The following is a 17,411-nucleotide window of genomic DNA, read 5'->3' on the forward strand; positions in this document are numbered from 1 at the left end:
TATCTCTTACTCCCCAGTGTGGGTGGGGAGCGATCGACCAGGAAACCAAATATGTGTAATGTTGCTTATATCACTAATAGCACTGGTGCTCGGATCAGCCGCCCAAACACGAAGCTTTTCTCTGGAGACGTGGAGGCTCTGCAGTGCAAATCTGCAGTGCACAGTTCTTTCCATTAACATTTGGTCCTAATTTTCTTCTTCTTTCGGCTTTTCCTTTCAGGGGTCACCACAGCGAATCAGCCTCCATCTAACCCTATTACATTTACATTACATTTACATTACATTACATTTACATTAATACACAGTCATTTGGCAGACGGTTTTATCCAAAGCGACTTACAAAAAGTGCAATTCAGGAGGATTCTCCGTATCCTCCTCTCTCATATCAACTACCTTCATATCCTCTCTCACTACGTCCATAAATCTTCTCTTTGGTCTTCCTCCTGCCTGGCAGCTCCAATTCCAGCGGCCATCTACCAATAGCACTATCCCTCCTCTGTCCATGACCCAACCATCTCTGACCTTCTCTCCAAAGCATCTAACATGAACTGTCCCTCCGATAGACTGAATCCTGATCCTGTCTATCCTGGTCACTCCCAAAGAGAACCTTAGTATCTTCATCCCTGCGACCTCCAGTTCTGCCTCCTGTCTTTTTGTAATTTTAACAGTTTCTAGGCCATACATCATCACTGGTCTCACCACTGTCTTGTACACCTTCCCTTTCCTTCTGGCCGATGTTCTCCTATCTCTTGGCACCCCTGACACTTTTCTCCACCAATTCCAACCTGCTTGAACCCGTCTCTTCACCTCTTTTCCACACTCTCCTACGCTCTGGACTGTTGACCCTAAGTACCTGAAATCCTCCAGCTTCTTGATCTCCACTCCCTGTAGCCTCACCGTTCCACCCGAGTTCCTCTCATTCACACACATATATTCTGTCTTGCTGCGACTAACTTTCATTCCTCTCCTTTCCAGAGCATACCTCCACCTCTCTAGATGTTCCTCTACCTGTTGTCTGCTTTTCACCACGGATCACAATGTCATCCGCAAACATCATGGTCCATTGGGATTCCTGTCTAACCTCATCTGTCAGCCTGTCCATCACCATTGCGAACAAGAAGGGGCTCAGAGCTGATCCCTGATGGAGTCCCACCTCCACCTTGAACTTCTCGGTTACCCCTACAGCACACCGTACCAGTGTCTCACAGCGAGCATACATGTCCTGCACCAGTCTAACATACTTCGCTGCCACTCCAGACTTCCTCATACAATACCAGAGCTCCTCTCTTGGCACCCTGTCATGCTTTTTCTAGGTCTACAAAAACACAATGCAGCTCCCTCTGGCCTTCTCTGTACTTCTCAAAGCAAATACTGCATCTGTTAGTTCTCTTTCTAGGCATGAAGCCATACTGCTGTTCACAAATGCTGACTTCTGGTCTCAGTCTAGTTTCCAATACTCTTTCCCATAACTTCATTGTATGGCTCATCAACTTTATCCCTCGATAGTTGCCGCAATTCTGCACATCCCCTTTATTCTTAAAAATAGGCACCATCACACTTCTTCTCCATTCTTCAGGCATCTTCTCACTCTCTAAGATCCTATTAAATAATCCAGCCAGAAACTCTACCGCTGCCTCTATTAGACACTTCCACACCTCCACAGGTATATCATCAGGACCAACTGCTTTTCCACTCTTCATCCTCTTCAATGCCTTCCTCACTTTTGCTAATCTCTGCTCCTTTGTGGTCTACAATAGCCCCTTCTTCTACCCTTGCCTGTATTTCATTTTCCACAGTCATCAGCTCTTCAAAGTACTCTTTCCATCTTCCCATCACTCTTCAACCATCTGTCAGTACACTTCCCTCTATCTGTAATCACCCGGACCTGTTGTGCACCCTTTCCATCTTTATCTCTCTGTTTCACCAGCATGTATAGATCATTCTCTCTCTCCTTACTGTCCAACCGAGCATACAAGTCACTGTACGCCCTTTGTTTTGCCTTTGCTAACTCCATCTTTACGTTACGCTGTATCTCCCTGTACTCCTGTCTGTACTCTTGCCTCTCCTTTTCTCTCTCTGCTTCCGAACCCACCTTCCTCCTCTCCTGCTTCAACCTACGGCAGCCCAGTTTCCATTGGTTCCCTGTAGGTCATCGGTACCAATGGCGGTCGTATTTAACCCGGGCCTCGACCGATCCGGTATGAGATTATTAGATTTGATTTGCATGTTTGGATGCTCTTCCTTAAGCAACCCTCTGCATTTACCGAGGCTTTGGACGGACTCAGGGAGGCCGTGCCCCCCCGAGGCTGCATTAACATTCGTTAATGTGAATAAATTGGTCTTTCATCAAAATATGTAAAAATGAATTCAGAGTAAATATACTTAAGTATTTGGTTTCAGCTTGTGAATATCAAGATTTGAATATTTAAAAAAGAAACTTTAATTCAAACAGAGAGGTTGGACTTTATTGACAAAAATAGTTTCTTTTTTTAATTAAAGTCCTTTTGATTCAAACTGTCTAAATTCAAAGTTAGAAATTTGCTGAGCCATTTTTTGTTTCTATTTTTTTGTGTCGTATCAGATTAGCCCAATCCCATTGCTGAAAGACAAATAAGATGGCCTGGCTTCAGATAGTAATGTAAAGTGATGTTATGTGCATTTGGGTGGCCATGCTTTCATTTCCAGAAAACAACACTGGCATCCACCTCCAGATACTGCAATGAATCTCAAGTTCACTCAGGGATTCCACAATTACTTGAATATATTTTACCTCTTCTGTGTTCATAGAAACTTTAGTGATATAACAAAATAATGTCTCATTATAATCAAAGATGAAGAGTCAGATTCTGAGAGGGTCTTCATATAAGTCTCTCTCTGACATGTATCAAAATAAATTCAATGTCATCCCTGGGGTTAAATAATGATGGAAATAAAGATTCTCAAAATGATAGCTCATTTTTCAAAGCCCCCCAGAAAACAAAAACACATTATAAGTGATAATTAAAACTTCTTCAGCGTTAGAAGATCCTGTTTTAACTAAATCCATGCTCAGTTCAGCTCATTACACTGGTTAATGACTTTGAAAGGATTCCTATATTTCATTTTTATGTGACAAATCAAATGGCATTTGATTTACAAACAAACATGCGTCTTCTGTTTCCTTCTCCATCCATGTTCTGCTGCAAAGCTGATCTGACCTGCACTTTTCAGTTCATCAACAAACAAGTACCGTAGGAAACTCTGTAGGCAATGGAGTTGCACATATTCAGTAGAAGCTGACTTGCGGCACCTGCAGGTACCGTAGCATCCTTTGCAAGATGTCTGCCGAGGTTCTCAGTCATCCAGGTCATGGTGAATTCTTGTCGAAATCGTCTCGACTTGGCAAGTGGACTTGAATTTCTTCGCTTGAAGACATTCTTCAGAACGGAAGAAGCCTCTTGGATGAGTGCTGAAACACCTTCAAGCGAATAAGAATAAGAACAACTTTGTTTATCCCGAAGGAAATTGTTGTGCCAGAGTTACAAGAAAAACATAGCAATAATAAATAATAGTAGAAAATTGTAAAAAAAAAAAAAAAGGGGGGGGGATAAAAGGGGGATAAGAAATACAAATAAACTATAAAGTGTCTTAAGTACCAAGTCAAGAGGATAAAGTGTCTTAAGTACCATGTGAAAAGATAAGGAGTGCACAAGACTATGATGAAATATTGCACATGCAGCTGTTATGAAATGAATATTGCACAGTTATGAATATATATACAGATAAATTATTAAAATTTACAGTAAGTGGGTGAGATTTTTTTTTTTTTAAGGTTTAAGATTTTTTTTTAGGTTCCCTGCGGCTGAAAATCAAGTCCAGTTGCCAAGACAAGAAGATTTCGACAAGAATCCTTTGCAAGGCGTGAGTCTATTTGAGTGCACGTTTACTGGTCAAACCTCATGTCTCCAACTGTAGAATGGAAGTCATTTCATCCACAAATTATTCATCAACTTGTTAATATAGTCAATTCAAATGGATTAGATGTCAGTTTTTCCCTTGATAACCAGCAACGGCCTAAAACAAGTCCCTCCTCAGGTGTCAATCATGACGTCATAGTCTGGTTTACAACTCGAAACGATGACTCGCCTTCGATATTTATCCTTTGCTCAACGGTTGAATGAAGCATTAAAAGAAGAAATGTAGACGTTCCTAATCGATACCTTGATCAGCCACTAGTTAGCGATCGAGGCGCTTTAGAAGTCATTTATGAAGTTCTTCCGCCAAGCGACCGGGATTCCTTTCAAAATAAAACACCCGATATTTCGATTGCATTTTCTACGACGTTTCAGGCTCCTAAATCACAATTTAAGTCTTGTTTATTTCATATCAGTGGAAAAGGAACATGTGAGAGCCTTTTTTCCTGGAGAAACGCCGCCTTCATTCATAATTTCCACCTGATTCTGCGGCGCAAACACTTTATTATGAAATAAAGTTTGACCTCAGCGGAAGCGGAGACAATTTCTCAAGTCATTACTTCGCTCGTTCAAAACTCGAGAGGCGCATCGAAAACCCCCTCGATATTGTTTCAACCACATTTCAAAAGCTATTTTGAGTTGGATAGACATGGACGGATCCGTGTCAAACGTTGAAGTGTGTAATTTGGCGTACACGGGCCAGTTCGACAGTCTGCGGCAGTGCGTCCTGGCAGATAAAACCCTTGCATGCAAAAGGGACCAGGTGAGTCTGCAGGGCTGCGCTTTCAAATCCCTTTTTGAAAACCCCGTTCCGTCGTTGACTCCCCGAATGGTTTGCATCTCCAGGACCGCCGGACCGCCCTGCACTGGGCTTGTTCCGCCGGCCACACCAACATTGTGGAGTTTCTGCTGGATATGGGAGTCGAAGTCAACCTGCAAGATGATGTGAGCCTTTCTATGACGTGATGGTTAGGAAGTGTTTTCTTAGCAAAGTCGGGCTGCTCGTTTTTATCATCGAGCATCGGTGCTTAGATGGTTTATTTGCCCTGAAGTGCTCATTTGCAGCCCAGGACTCTGCAACAGTTTCTTACTCTGTGTTTGCAATTCATGCAACCAAGTAAAATGAGTATCATTCGATGGGTATTATCCAAAAATGTCTTTCTTTGTCATTTCCGTGGAAACCAAAGTATATAAATAATTGTGCACTATGTCCACTGTGACAGAATTGCATCATGTCCCTCTGGGCTGTTCGTGCAGGCGTATTGATAACCTCTCTTGGAATGCAGTATAGCTGACAGGAAAACATTGTGTTCAGGGAGGGACTTGTTTTTGCTCTGAAAATAGTCATGCTTTCTGGGACACCGATCCATTACTTTCAAAATTATTAATGTGATTTAAATATTTGGTCATCTCCAGTCATGGACGTTTTCTATTGAGTCACCACCCTGTAAGACATCAATTCATAATCACCGGCTGATTATTTGCCCAGTCATTTTGTCTTAAATTCTTCAAATGCATCCATAAAAATAAATCCACAGCATATAACAATGTATTTCCCTGAGGAGGCGCTAGAAATGTTTTTATCGCAGGTTTATTTGGGTCTTTCGGATGCATACCGATGTCACAATCTCGATTTAGGTCATCCATGTATCATCCAGTCTGCTCTTGAATGTGAGGCGTTAACGTGCGGCGTGTTGTTTACCAGGCGTCTTGGACGCCGCTTCACATCGCTGCGTCTGCGGGCAGAGAGGACATAGTGAGAGCGCTGATCTCCAAAGGGGCGCAGCTGAATTCAGTCAATCAGAACGGCTGCACTCCTCTGCACTACGCTGCCTCCAAGGACAGATATGAGGTGAGCTCGCTGTTCTCCCAAACATGTGTAAAATTGATGTTTTTTTCTGAAAAACCTTTGACAAAAACACAAGCGGATGCATAAAAACCATCCCCTCCCCTTTGTGACATCACAACTATTGTGTGACGTCACAGCTTCCCATCGCCTCTTCAGTGCTCCAACCACTTTGCATGATTACACCGTTATTGTTATTTTTATTCTTACTGTTATCGTCGTCGTCCGTAAACCGGACCGTTTCCAACCCAACTGTTTCATACTTGTGTTTATTCTTCCTGCATGGAACACAATCTGCTGCGGTGTTAATTCTGTGTTATTAGTTGGTCGCTCGGGTCATTTCCTCTTCTTCCAGGCTCTAGTTAAATAAGAATAATAAGAATAAGAATAAGAACAACTTTATTTATCCCGAAGGAAATTGTTGTGCCAGGGTTTCAAGTAAAACATAACAATAATAGATAATAATAGGAAGGAGGGAGAGTAAGAAATACGAATAAAATATAAAGTGTCAAAGTTAAGGCTATAAAGTGTTTTAAGGTCTTAAGAAGTACAAAGATTTGAATATTCCCTTCGGCTGAAGGAAGAGGAATTAAAAAGTCTGATAGCTTCAGGTAGGAAAGACCTGTGGCGTTCAGTGGAGCTCCTTTACATCCCTGCTTTCATCTGACTCGTGTCCTTCAACTTTTTTAGCCTCCAATTCAAGGCATGTCTCTTTTTTTCCTAATTTGATCCTTATAATCAGAATACTTTTTTGATCCCCAAAGTTGGAGAACTTGCTCTTTGTTTCAGTGGCTCACAGAGAACAGATAGAAATAAATAACACATAAAACTCACACAAAAAATAAGAGGAGGTTTATACCTGGTGAGGCTGAATATAAGCCGCACCAGCTAAAAATAACAAAATAAATCTAGGTGTACATATAAAGGCCGCACTTGTCTATAAGCCGCAGGTGTCCACGTTGTAACATGAGGTATTTACGTGCAAACATTTTTTTAAACTTTCAATTAAATCCACACCGGTACCATCCACAAATACTTACTGGACATGCTTTTTTTCCAAACCGCGGCTGTAACACGGCTGATGAAAAAGATGAATAATAAATAAGACAATCCATCCATTTTCTATCCCCGCTTTGTCCTCCAGCTGATGGCTACCTCGGTCTTCCTCCTGCGCACTAAAACCGTTCAAGTCGTCTTCTTCGCTGTCAGAATCGAACGGCCTCCTAGTTTCACGCTCATTTCATCGGTCTGATGTGACCAGGCCAAATGTTTTGGCGGCGTGAGGCTCGTTTGCCCAAAAGAGTCCATAAATGACCTGCATCGTTGTTTAAGCAGCAGTCTTCAAAGTGGGAGGAAAAAGTTGTGGCTTATAGACTGGAAATTTAGGTATGTGCATATTTAATTCTGGGTTTTTGCACTTAATATTTAACAGAGCTTTTTGCACACAAGAAAATGTTTGCACATCATGTGTCCAGTGTGTCTGAGCCGAGTTACACCGTTTGATGGCGACAGGCAGGAAGGATTTTTAAATGTTATGTAATGATATTTTCATATAGTGGATGGTTTTCTGAAAAACAATTAAATCTTGTATGACTACTGTATGTTAACCAACTCACAGACACTGTCCTTATCCATCCTCTCAAAATTGTATATATATGTATATATATATATATATATATATATATATATATATATATATGTGTAAATATATATATATATGTGTGTGTGTGTGTGTGTAAATATTCATTTGAAAGGCAGAAAAACACAATCAGAAACATCCCAAGGATGTTATCATGTAAACCTTCAAGTGTTCCGTTTGTATGGTCTGCAGTCAAACTGGAAATCTTCACACTGAATCAGGAAATGGAAATTTTTTAGATTTCTCTTTTAATACTCATTTCATGGCCAAATGAAGAAGTGTGAAAGTAAGGTAGCGTTTCAGTCTGACCCTCCTAAACTGGGTGCAGAATTTCCCATGCCAGTGTTGGGTTTCTTTGACAGAATGGTCACAGCATCGTCTGAAAACACGCTGCCCAGACACTGCGGGTGACAGTGAAAGCAGAAATGGGTGAACGGCCGGTAAAGTGCTTCTCTTCCTCCAGATCGCTCGGCTGCTACTTGAAAACGGAGCTGATCCCAACGCCACGGACAGGCTGGAGTCCACGCCCCTTCACAGAGCCTCTGCCAAAGGCAACTACAGACTCATCCAGCTGCTCCTCAAGCAGAACGCCTCCACCAACATCCAAGACTCACAGGGAAACACACCCCTGTACGTACCTGTGTGCGTGTGTGTGTGTGTGGGGGGGGGGGGGGGGGGGGATTTTCAGTACCGAGGGTCAGCAATGGTCTGTTGCAGTGGGGAAGAACCATGTGCAAGCAGGTTGGAATGGGGTCAGGGGTCAATGATGGGAAAGGCGGAGAAGATGATGGAGGTGAGAGCAGCCATGGTGTCTGCTCTGCAGACGCTGAGGAGACAGGAAGCAGCAGAGATGAAGATGTGGAGGTTCCTCTTTGGGAGTGAGGAGGATGGAGAGGATCGGGAAGGAGTCCATCAGAGGGACGGCACGTGGTAGATGTTCTGGAGATAAAGTCACACCGAGATGGTTCGGACATGGACAGGAGAGGGTTGGAGAAGGCCTGGGGAGAAGGATGCTGAAGTTGGAGCTGCCGGACGGGAGCTCAAGAGAAAGAGGAGTTTTTGTCGAAAGATGAAGAATTCACCATGACCTGCTTGACTGAGAACCTTCCGTGTGGAGCAGACATGTCTCCAGAGAGGAGGTTTCTGGACGAAGGGGAGGAGGACAGGAAGGTAGATGTGTGAGAGGAGAGGGTTAGATGGAGGCAGATGAAGGGAGGCGCTCCAAAGGAGAGGACGTCTTGGAAGCAAACTGCAGAAGGCAGATGAAGGAAAAACCTCGCCGCTCCATCGTCACACAAAAATGCTGATCAGTTTCCTCCCGTTGTTTGTGTCGTTTTGCGTTCACACCTGTGGATACGTCACCTAGAGCTTCGGCCCTGCCGGTCTTCGCCGTGAATGACCTCCACAATCACCCACTGACAGATGAATCAGAAATGTAAGAGGTTTATTTGTCGATTTCAGTTGTAAACACAATGGTCTGCTGTGCGTGTGTGTCACCAGCCACCTGGCGTGTGACGAGGAGCGCGTCGAGGCTGCCAAGCTGCTGGTGGAACACGGAGCGAGCATCTACATCGAGAACAAGGAGGAGAAGACGCCCCTCCAGATAGCCAAGGGCGGTCTGGGCGGCATACTTCGCCGCCTCGTGGAGGGATGATCGGCGACGCCGCGGCTCAAGCCCACGGCGCCGCCGGCTCGGACGCCGGGAGCTCGAAGGCCCCTCTGCGCTCCTGTGCCAGATAAGACGGGGTCCGCGAGGAAAGCGGGTTTGCTCAGCGTCCGTTTCGGCTTCGGGGCCGGGGGGGAAACTGCGCAGACCCGTACGTCTGACCAAAAACACTTTTTGCACTAAGTGCCGTCTCGTCTTAACGCTGCAGCCAATTCTCGGTGACGTCCAAACTACGTGTTTAAATAGAAGTCAGTGTTGAGTGTTGTAATAAAATTATATTTGAGATATTTTTCAGGGGTTGAAAATGTGATCTTTAACTCACGGGTGTTTTGACATTCCACAAACACCGTACAAGGCTATCTCTAAATTACGTTTTTGTGGAAAAAAAAACAGATTGAAGAGCTTGGGTTGTTTTTCAGTGATCAAGATCTTTAAGGAAGAAAGAGTTTTATCAAGTTCGGTATCTCTCCGTGCCCCCTCGGCTTTGAAAGCGGATATTTGGTGAAAAAGACGAACATAGAGGCAGATTGCGATATAAACTACAGGTTTCTCAAATGGATATTTAAAGTGATCCCGAAACAGCGGCCGCAGAACATACAGAAGAAAAGCAGAGCACAAGGATCCAAAACGTTCACTGGGATATGCATGGTAAGGAAAGGTGTGTCCCTGCATAAGGAAACGCTTGTTTGCTCTCTGCAGGGAAGCCAGATTGTGTGACAAGGTGTGGGAAAGTTAGTTTAGTAAGGACGTAACGAGAATACATACAAAACAGCACAATCAAGGGCGGTGAATGAAAGATGTGGAAATGTAAACTTAGCAGTTCAGCCGTTTGACGAGTTGACCGCTCTAAGCAGCTTTCACATATTCGAAAAGTCCGATTTTATTTCGATCACAAGTCGTCTTACGAGACTTTCCATGTCGAGCAGGTCTGAGCCACACTTTTCAGATGATGGACAGAAATTTGATGTTGCCCCGGCAGCAAAGGCTTTTGGCTATAGTGGCGAAGAAACGCTGCATTTTACTGTGCAGGAACCTTGGGTGGATCTCAACTCAGTGCATGTGGGCTTCTAGCTTAACCAGTTGGGTTAGAAGGGCCGAAAGATAAAGTAATAGAGACGGGCACGATGATGCCATGCTCTGAAGAACAAGATACAATAATAGCTTCAATATTTATGAGAGAAATAGCAGGACCGACGCAGAAGATCAGGCCATGTCTGCTGGGAACCTGTGACGTGATGGCCCAGGACCCTGGAGGTCATCCCAGGTCAAGGCCCTGCGCGCACGGAGGAGACGGGATGCTTGTACGCAAAAAAACAAACAGAAAATGACACTTTAGCTGAAAATCCAACATGGGATACAGTGTTATGAAGCGTCCGTTCCACCGCCGGCTCACAGTAACGTCACGACCCGAACCGTTATCTGGCGTCATCTCGTGACGTCACAAGGTGGCCTACCGGAAAGGCGAAGGGCGTTCCAGTCCCCCGCTTCCGCTTCCGCATGAAGGCGAGGTCACGCCGAGTGACCTGAGTTCCTCCTCAAAGTCTGGACGCCGGTTTTGCGACGCGGCCCAGCCGATGGCCATGACAGCGGGCCGAGGAGGAGCGGACGCCTGAAGGTAATTAACCGAGGGCCCACCGGCCAAGATGTCCGCCGGAGCGCCGGCTAAGCTAGTGGCTAAGCTAACAGGTAGCTAACGCTAGGAGCTAGCATGGACGTTCTGTGACGCCTCCATAACATTGGCCACCTCTCTGGCGTTCGACCAGCTCTCGGAGTCAAAACAGCGCGACAACACATATCCAGAGGCCACTTTTATTTACTTGTACGTCTTTCTAACCACTTTGAGTAGATTGTGGTGTCTACTTTGGCGGGCTGTCACATGTCAAGCGGAGTGCAACGCACTCGTTTTTTGTTTACTACGTGAAGCTGGCTGATGTTTCTGGAGCTGGCTGGAGCCCCGCTATGGTCTTTCCAGAAGAGCTGTAAGAGTAAAAATAAATCCGAGGTTCGGCTTTAAATCCCTTCCATCTGTCGTGCCGGAGGTGGTCCCCCCCCCCCCCCCCCCCCCCCCCAAACTCAGCTGACGATGATTGTGTCTCAATGTTGTCCGGTCAAAGATCGCAATCCTGTGCATCTGGCCGCAGGACCAGGCTCCCTGCGTGTTATCTAAACTGAAGAGGTTATTCGCTACTCTTCTCATCGTAGGCTTTGTTTTCTCTTTGCACGTTACAGTTGCGAAAGAAATCCTGCACGCCGTCCTCTCAAGAAAACAGATCCATGCAACAGGTCAGTGACAAACATTCCCATGTTTCTTACTCAAACAACATGCTAATCACTTGGTATGATGTCCTGCGCATTGCATGGGACAATTGACATTCGTCCTGCCTGGCAAAGTGTGTGTGGATGGATTCCAAAGTGGTACACCCTGTCCTGAACCTGTCGAGCTTGCAGGTGATCCGCCTTTGCAGCGCTCAACCCTCCCTTCCCTGAAACCCCTATGACAAGACACTGTAAAGTTGCTGGCCTCTTACAGCCATAATAACTCTCTCAGATGCTTCCCCTTCACAAACACAGAAGCGTATCTAATCATTTCTAGTCAATTTAAAACGTTATTCTTTCAAGTTCACTTTATTCACAATCTCTGTTTTTACCCAATGAAATTTACTGGCCAAGAGCTACATGGCTGTTATGTTTAATGCTTGTAAAAGTCTCAAGAGACATTATCTGAGACATTCATGTATCCTTTTCTAATCCACTTTTGTTTCTTTTTGTAATGCATTACATTCAATCTTTCGTCTTTTTTTTTGTTTTATTTGCAGACATTGTGTCTTTCAGGTCTATTCAGAAGTCTTCCTTGTGCTATCATGGCTGACAGCGACTTGGAGACAGATCATTCCGTCGATTTCTCCCTAATGAACAGTCGCCTTGAGTCTTTCCGTGGTTCCTCTCTGGCGCAGCAAGTGTCTGCGGAAAGGCTGGCCCGGGCTGGCTTTTACTTTACGGGCTATGCCGACCGTGTCCGCTGCTTCAGCTGCAATAAGACGGTGGAAAATTGGTGCAGGGGAGACACACCTGTTGAAAGGCACAAGGCTGTAGGTCTAAACCAAACGTGATGGGATTTCTCATTTTCATTCTGTGCCTGTAACTATATAACAGGTTTTCATTTTCTAGGTTTCCCCATCGTGCAGGTTTCTCAGCTGCATCCACCCTCCCCGTGTTGATACGACACTAACGAACGGCACGATATACAATGAAGAAGCAGAAGACATGGAATATCGTTTGAGAACAGGAGAGGTGGTTGATGAGTCCACTTACCCAATGGCCCCTCACATGAGGAGTGAGGAAACCAGGTTTCAGACCTTCTCCGCTTGGCCATCCAATGCTCCTGTGCGGCCCAGCGACCTGGCCCAGGCTGGCCTCTACTACTTGGGGCAGGGTGACCGCGTGCAGTGTTTTTGCTGTGGTGGCATGCTGAGTGGATGGGAAGCAGGGGACACGCCCTGGGAGGAACATTCCAAGCACTTTCCATACTGTTTCTTCATCCTGGGCCACGATGTGGGCAACATCCCATCCCAGGGAGGCATACAGGTGGATGATTGTGGCGGCCAACCATCCGCAAACACCGGCGTCTTCATGGGAAGTTTTGAAGACCGGCTCGGTAGCTTTGCAAGTATCCGGCACCCCGTTGACCACGAGCGGCTGGCGATGGCTGGTTTCTACAGCACAGGTAGAACACGCTGTATACGTGGTCCACGCTTTGGAGTGAGAGAAGACTCAAGTGTGGCATTTGTATCGGTAGACTGACATCTTCTTGTCAATGCTCAATTGTCTATATTCTGTGCTTCCTCGTAGGTACGGAAGACAAGGTCTTGTGTTTCCACTGCGGTGGAGGACTGAGAGGGTGGAAACCTGAAGAAGACCCGTGGGAGGAGCACGCCAAACACTACCCTGGGTAAAAACAACCATCAAGTTGACCTTCTGTGACATTGTCAAACAGGAGTATCTGTTAGTTTCTCCTCACTGTGTTTCTGACTTGTTTGATAACCAAACTTGATTTTTTTTTTTTTTTTTTTCTTTGATTAGATGCGGGTTTTTGCTTGCAGAAAAAGGACAAGAGTTTATTAACACCATCCAGTTACGAGGCCCCCAACGAAACAAAGCTGTAAGTGTTCTGTTCCACCGTCTCTTAGATCATATTGACACCTTGCATCAAAATGTCTGAATCACAACATGATGGAATTGTAACTCGCTCACATTGCTTTTTGACATCAATATTTCTCTTTCCATCTGGTGTCTGCTGGGGACAGCACGAAATGCACAATAGTTAAGACTCGTCAGGGTGTCAGGGAGTGTCACAAAGCTGTCTTTTGTAGGGCAAGGCGACAAATCAGCTTCAGGTATTCAAAGCACTCAGAACTTCTCACCAGAATGGAAATTCCAATCACGAAAGCTCTCGATATGAGAATGCGTTCTCAGCTATCCGAGTTCGTGCACTATCAAAATGCCACTTGGATTGCCATTCCACCTGGCTCTGCCGGGTGGCAGTGTTGACAAGTCTCCCTGTGTAGGTGATCTGAACCAGTTGCTCGCTTTCCCGTCATTCATATTGCACGTTCGATTCAGATACAACGCTCAGATATTGAATATTCGTAAATACCAGGTGTTAATGGGGTCCAAGCAAGAGACGCATTCAAATATAATACACACATGTAAGCTCATTTTATTATCCATTCATTCTTTTAATGTCTTCTAATTCTTTGGTAACTCTTGCTGATTTTTAAGCAAGTGTTTTCCTACGTGAGTCCCTTTGGTTGTTGTAGGTGCAGTTTCTAAAGAGCAGATTCTGTTAATTTGCAATTTTTTGACGATTTAACAGAGGTCTGAAGTTAATACCATGCATAGTGTTTTTGTGTTGTTCTTTTCACCAAGATGAAAAAAATGTAAAAAAAAAATTAACAAGTTGGAAGTCTAATTTCCCCCCATCTTATCAAGAGTTTTTTACCATGATATTCACCAGTTAGTGTACACCAAGACCTCTGTAGTCCTGTTTAAAATCAGAACATTCATGAGTGGAACATTTGATTTTATACTGCAAGAAAAATGACTCCTTTTCCCCCCCAAAGGTGAAATCACTGTGTTAGCTTTTTTTTTGACGTGTCAAGGACTTTTAATATCTGTCATATTAACTTGTAATTTTTTACATACTTATTGATAACGTCCATTACAAGTAATGTAGGGAGCCCAGTTACTGTCTCAACAGCGACTGAGAGAACTGTGTCAGAGATATTAGAAGTGATGCCATGACTGCTTTTGCTGTTCTGACAAATAACTACAACTCCATTTGTTTCAGGTTTCAAGTCATCAGAACGGATTTACAGCAGATAGAAATGGTAAACATTCACATTCTATTTGACCAGAGCATTTAAAAATGACAAATTCTCCTGTGCCAAGAGATAAAATGGACACCAGTCGAAATGAAAATCAACTGGAAGTGACTAATACTTGCGTGTATCGATAGTTCCTCCTTTTGGTGAGAGATTTGAGAGATGTTGCATTCACCAATAGCTCAGAGCACGAGTCCCATGGTGTGTCCCATTTATCAAATGGCCATTCCCTCCTCCAGCACAGAGTGTGTGAGTGTGTGTGTTTATAAAGTATAAAAGAAAGTTATAGAATTTGCTCCAGAGATCTTGGAGTAGGATCACACCTGGGATTGGAAAAGAACAGTTTGGAAGTTGTTGAGGCACCAGGAATGAGAGCCATAACTGAGAGATGAGTGCAAATGCAGAAGGATGTCTACGTGTGTCACTGGCAGAATCAGCAGAGGACCTTCAGAGACGCCTTGATGTGGTTGTATCAGAGTGAGAAGAAAGGATTATCCACAAACCGCAAGAAGACAGAACGTGTGATTATTTCAAAGACAGAAGAAACTCCCAAGATGTAACCTGAAAGCAAAAGACGGGATTATGAAACAGGTTTTTTCTTTCATTTACCTCGGTAGCTCCATCACAGAAGACTCTAGATATGGGGGTGAACTCAAAAGAAGGAATGTGCTGACCAAATCAGCTCTCTGGAGGCTGAGACGATTGTCGGAATGGGTACGCCGAGTATGAAGACTAGGATAGATCATCATCTGACGCGTGGAGAGCAGTGAGGTGGAGCTCCCTGGGCAGACGTTGAGTTTTCCTTGGACAGAGAGTGAGTCATGAGGAGGTGTGACGAAGAGTTGTCACGCACAGGAAGCTCATCTGCAAGATAAGAATTGGCCCGATGAGATTTTTAGGGCGTGTTGAGAAAGAACGGTTCAGAAAACCCGGCATTGACGGGGAATTTTCAAGGGAGAAGGAGCAGGGGAAGGAAACGAATGAGGTGGATGTGCAGTCTAAATGAGTGGTGAAGGGATTGGGGGTGTAGAACATCAGGAAGCGGAGCTGATTTGAGCTGGTGAAGGACAGAGTTCTGGCACACCTTGATCGACCACGTCTTGGTAGATGGCAAGGAGAGAGAGAGAGATACAATTTCCAGCTTAAGAGGCCACCAGTTTGTACGATTGTTGCTTGTCTAAGCTTGCGACGGTCCTGGGATACACAAGTGCTTCATCCCTTTTGGAATAATTTGATGATAAACCGCTCATGAAATGATATCATTTCTGTGGAGCTGGACAAAGGGCAGGAGCAGTGTTATACAGCAGTACATTTAAGTGATGCAAATGTGGCTGTGATATTCCATTTCATTGACACATATGCGGGGTATATAAACTGTTTTTTTTTTTGGTTTTTTTTTTTTAAGAAACAAATGTGTCATGACACCTGTCTGTCATAACTGTTTTGCTATTCATGATATTCATTGTGGATGTGTGATGTGGCTGACACTGCTTTAAAAAATATACAGCACAAACTCAATGTGCTTATTGACAATGTGACAGTGTTACTACTTGTGTAGATTTGGGGTTAAAGGCATGTTGTTGCTCCCTCTCGAGAAAAGATTTAGCTGCTGCTCGATCGCACCGCCTGTACTGACACTCAAAGACATGCATTGAACGACAGCTCGATGTGCGCCGTAAATTATAGAGAATTGTGATGAGCAATATCACTTAGAGACCTTGAATGTGATGAAGGCGCTCCATGATATAGAGCCCTGGTTGACAGCCCGAACCAGACTAGCGGTCGACCATTAAAACACGTGTTTCGTTCCTCTCTTCCAGATGAGGACCCGTTGAAGAAACTATGGAAGCTGCAGAGGGAAAAACAGTGTAAAGTATGCATGGACAGAGACATTTGCATTGTTTTCATCCCGTGCGGTCACCTTGCCACGTGCAGGGAGTGTTCGGAAACACTCGTCAAGTGTCCGATCTGCTGCGGGGCCATAACACAGAAAGTCAAGACTTACGTCACCTAAGGAAACCACAGACGATGTTAAACTTTCAACGCTGCTTTCGCACTCATTTGAACATTGCTATTTTAATATTATTTGTAGATAACCTGTACTATAACCAAGGGACATGCCGTATGTATGAGAATCTAATCAAGTAAATGCAAGAAAGTATTTTCACTTTCACTGAGATGACAATTGGTTGCGTACGTGGAGATGGGCTGACATTTATTTTATTAGTCATACATTTTATGGAAATCTACACATTTCCATGCCATAAGTGCCTTCTTGCGGGTTTGTGTACTCATTCTGCTATGATCGTCTATATATTAGGCACAGTTCACTTGTGAGTATGGGATGTAATATCTGTTTAAGAACCTAATGTCTTTCTGTCAACAGTTTTGTCTTGTTCCCTTTTGTTTTGACTTTTTTTCCTGCTTCTCCTCAGAGTGTATTGATTTTGTTTCTTTGCAAAGAGGTCCAGTATACCAGAAAAACCATAAAGACACAATCGACACAACAAACTCCACTTTTGAACCTGAACTCAAGATGTATGGTGTGTAAATAAGTTTAATTCCATAGAGCAATCAGTTCTTGAGTAAATAAATTTTACCAAATGGGAAGTCTATGCCTTTGGTCTTGATTACTGAGTTGTTTGTATTTTCTGACCACACTGGTCGGTTTCAGTCATCAGAAACCCTCATTTGAATTGCCTCCTGTTTATTATGCGGTTTCCAACTTTGCAAAAGTTTGAATGGAGTTTAAAAGACTCGAGTCAGCTCTTTTTAAAAATCGGATCACAGGAGATATTCGGTTTGGATCTCAACGGTGTTTGGATTAAGAATGTTGTTCTATGAGCGTATTTTTGTGGAAAAAATGACTTGCCTGCGGTTTGTCAGGTGGACAGTGCCATGTCTTTTTTTTTTTTTTGTTACTCTT

The 17,411-nt window shown here is 44.1% G+C and overlaps 2 protein-coding genes across 4 annotated transcripts; both read left to right on the forward strand.

Annotated features, from left to right (window-relative positions):
* Positions 1–4,488: 4,488 nt before the first annotated feature.
* On the forward strand, positions 4,489–9,393 carry psmd10 (proteasome 26S subunit, non-ATPase 10). Its single transcript, XM_086178697.1, has 5 exons — positions 4,489–4,716; positions 4,800–4,898; positions 5,659–5,805; positions 7,902–8,068; positions 8,939–9,393. The coding sequence occupies exons 1-5, from the start codon at positions 4,603–4,605 to the stop codon at positions 9,090–9,092; spliced, it is 681 nt and encodes a 226-aa protein (XP_086034823.1). The 5' UTR covers positions 4,489–4,602; the 3' UTR covers positions 9,093–9,393.
* A 1,145-nt stretch (positions 9,394–10,538) lies between these two features.
* On the forward strand, positions 10,539–17,095 carry xiap (X-linked inhibitor of apoptosis). Of its 3 annotated transcripts, XM_086178814.1 has the most exons (9): positions 10,579–10,719; positions 11,334–11,387; positions 11,496–11,552; positions 11,921–12,193; positions 12,273–12,828; positions 12,954–13,053; positions 13,185–13,263; positions 14,452–14,491; positions 16,306–17,095. In XM_086178814.1, the coding sequence occupies exons 2-9, from the start codon at positions 11,379–11,381 to the stop codon at positions 16,497–16,499; spliced, it is 1,308 nt and encodes a 435-aa protein (XP_086034940.1). In that variant the 5' UTR covers positions 10,579–10,719; positions 11,334–11,378; the 3' UTR covers positions 16,500–17,095. The 3 variants fall into 3 exon arrangements, with proteins under 3 accessions (XP_086034942.1, XP_086034940.1, XP_086034941.1); XM_086178816.1 differs by lacking the exon at positions 11,496–11,552 and having other exon boundaries at positions 10,539–10,719; positions 11,937–12,193; XM_086178815.1 differs by lacking the exon at positions 11,496–11,552.
* Positions 17,096–17,411: the final 316 nt, after the last annotated feature.

Source organism: Fistularia commersonii, chromosome 31, assembly GCF_037954325.1.
Source record: "Fistularia commersonii isolate RoL2024-O1a breed Wild chromosome 31, RoL_Fcom_v1.0, whole genome shotgun sequence".
NCBI classification, from domain to species: domain Eukaryota; kingdom Metazoa; phylum Chordata; class Actinopteri; order Syngnathiformes; family Fistulariidae; genus Fistularia; species Fistularia commersonii.

Bases quoted from the DNA above. Each gene is read 5' to 3' on its own strand.
- psmd10 (XM_086178697.1), top strand. From the start codon at position 4,603: ATGGACGGATCCGTGTCAAACGTTGAAGTGTGTAATTTGGCGTACACG. The intron at 4,717-4,799 runs GTGAGTCTGCAG...TTGCATCTCCAG, and splicing joins TTGCATGCAAAAGGGACCAG to GACCGCCGGACCGCCCTGCA. The intron at 4,899-5,658 runs GTGAGCCTTTCT...GTTGTTTACCAG, and splicing joins AAGTCAACCTGCAAGATGAT to GCGTCTTGGACGCCGCTTCA.
- xiap (XM_086178814.1), top strand. The intron at 13,054-13,184 runs GTAAAAACAACC...TTCTTTGATTAG, and splicing joins CACGCCAAACACTACCCTGG to ATGCGGGTTTTTGCTTGCAG. The intron at 13,264-14,451 runs GTAAGTGTTCTG...CATTTGTTTCAG, and splicing joins GCCCCCAACGAAACAAAGCT to GTTTCAAGTCATCAGAACGG.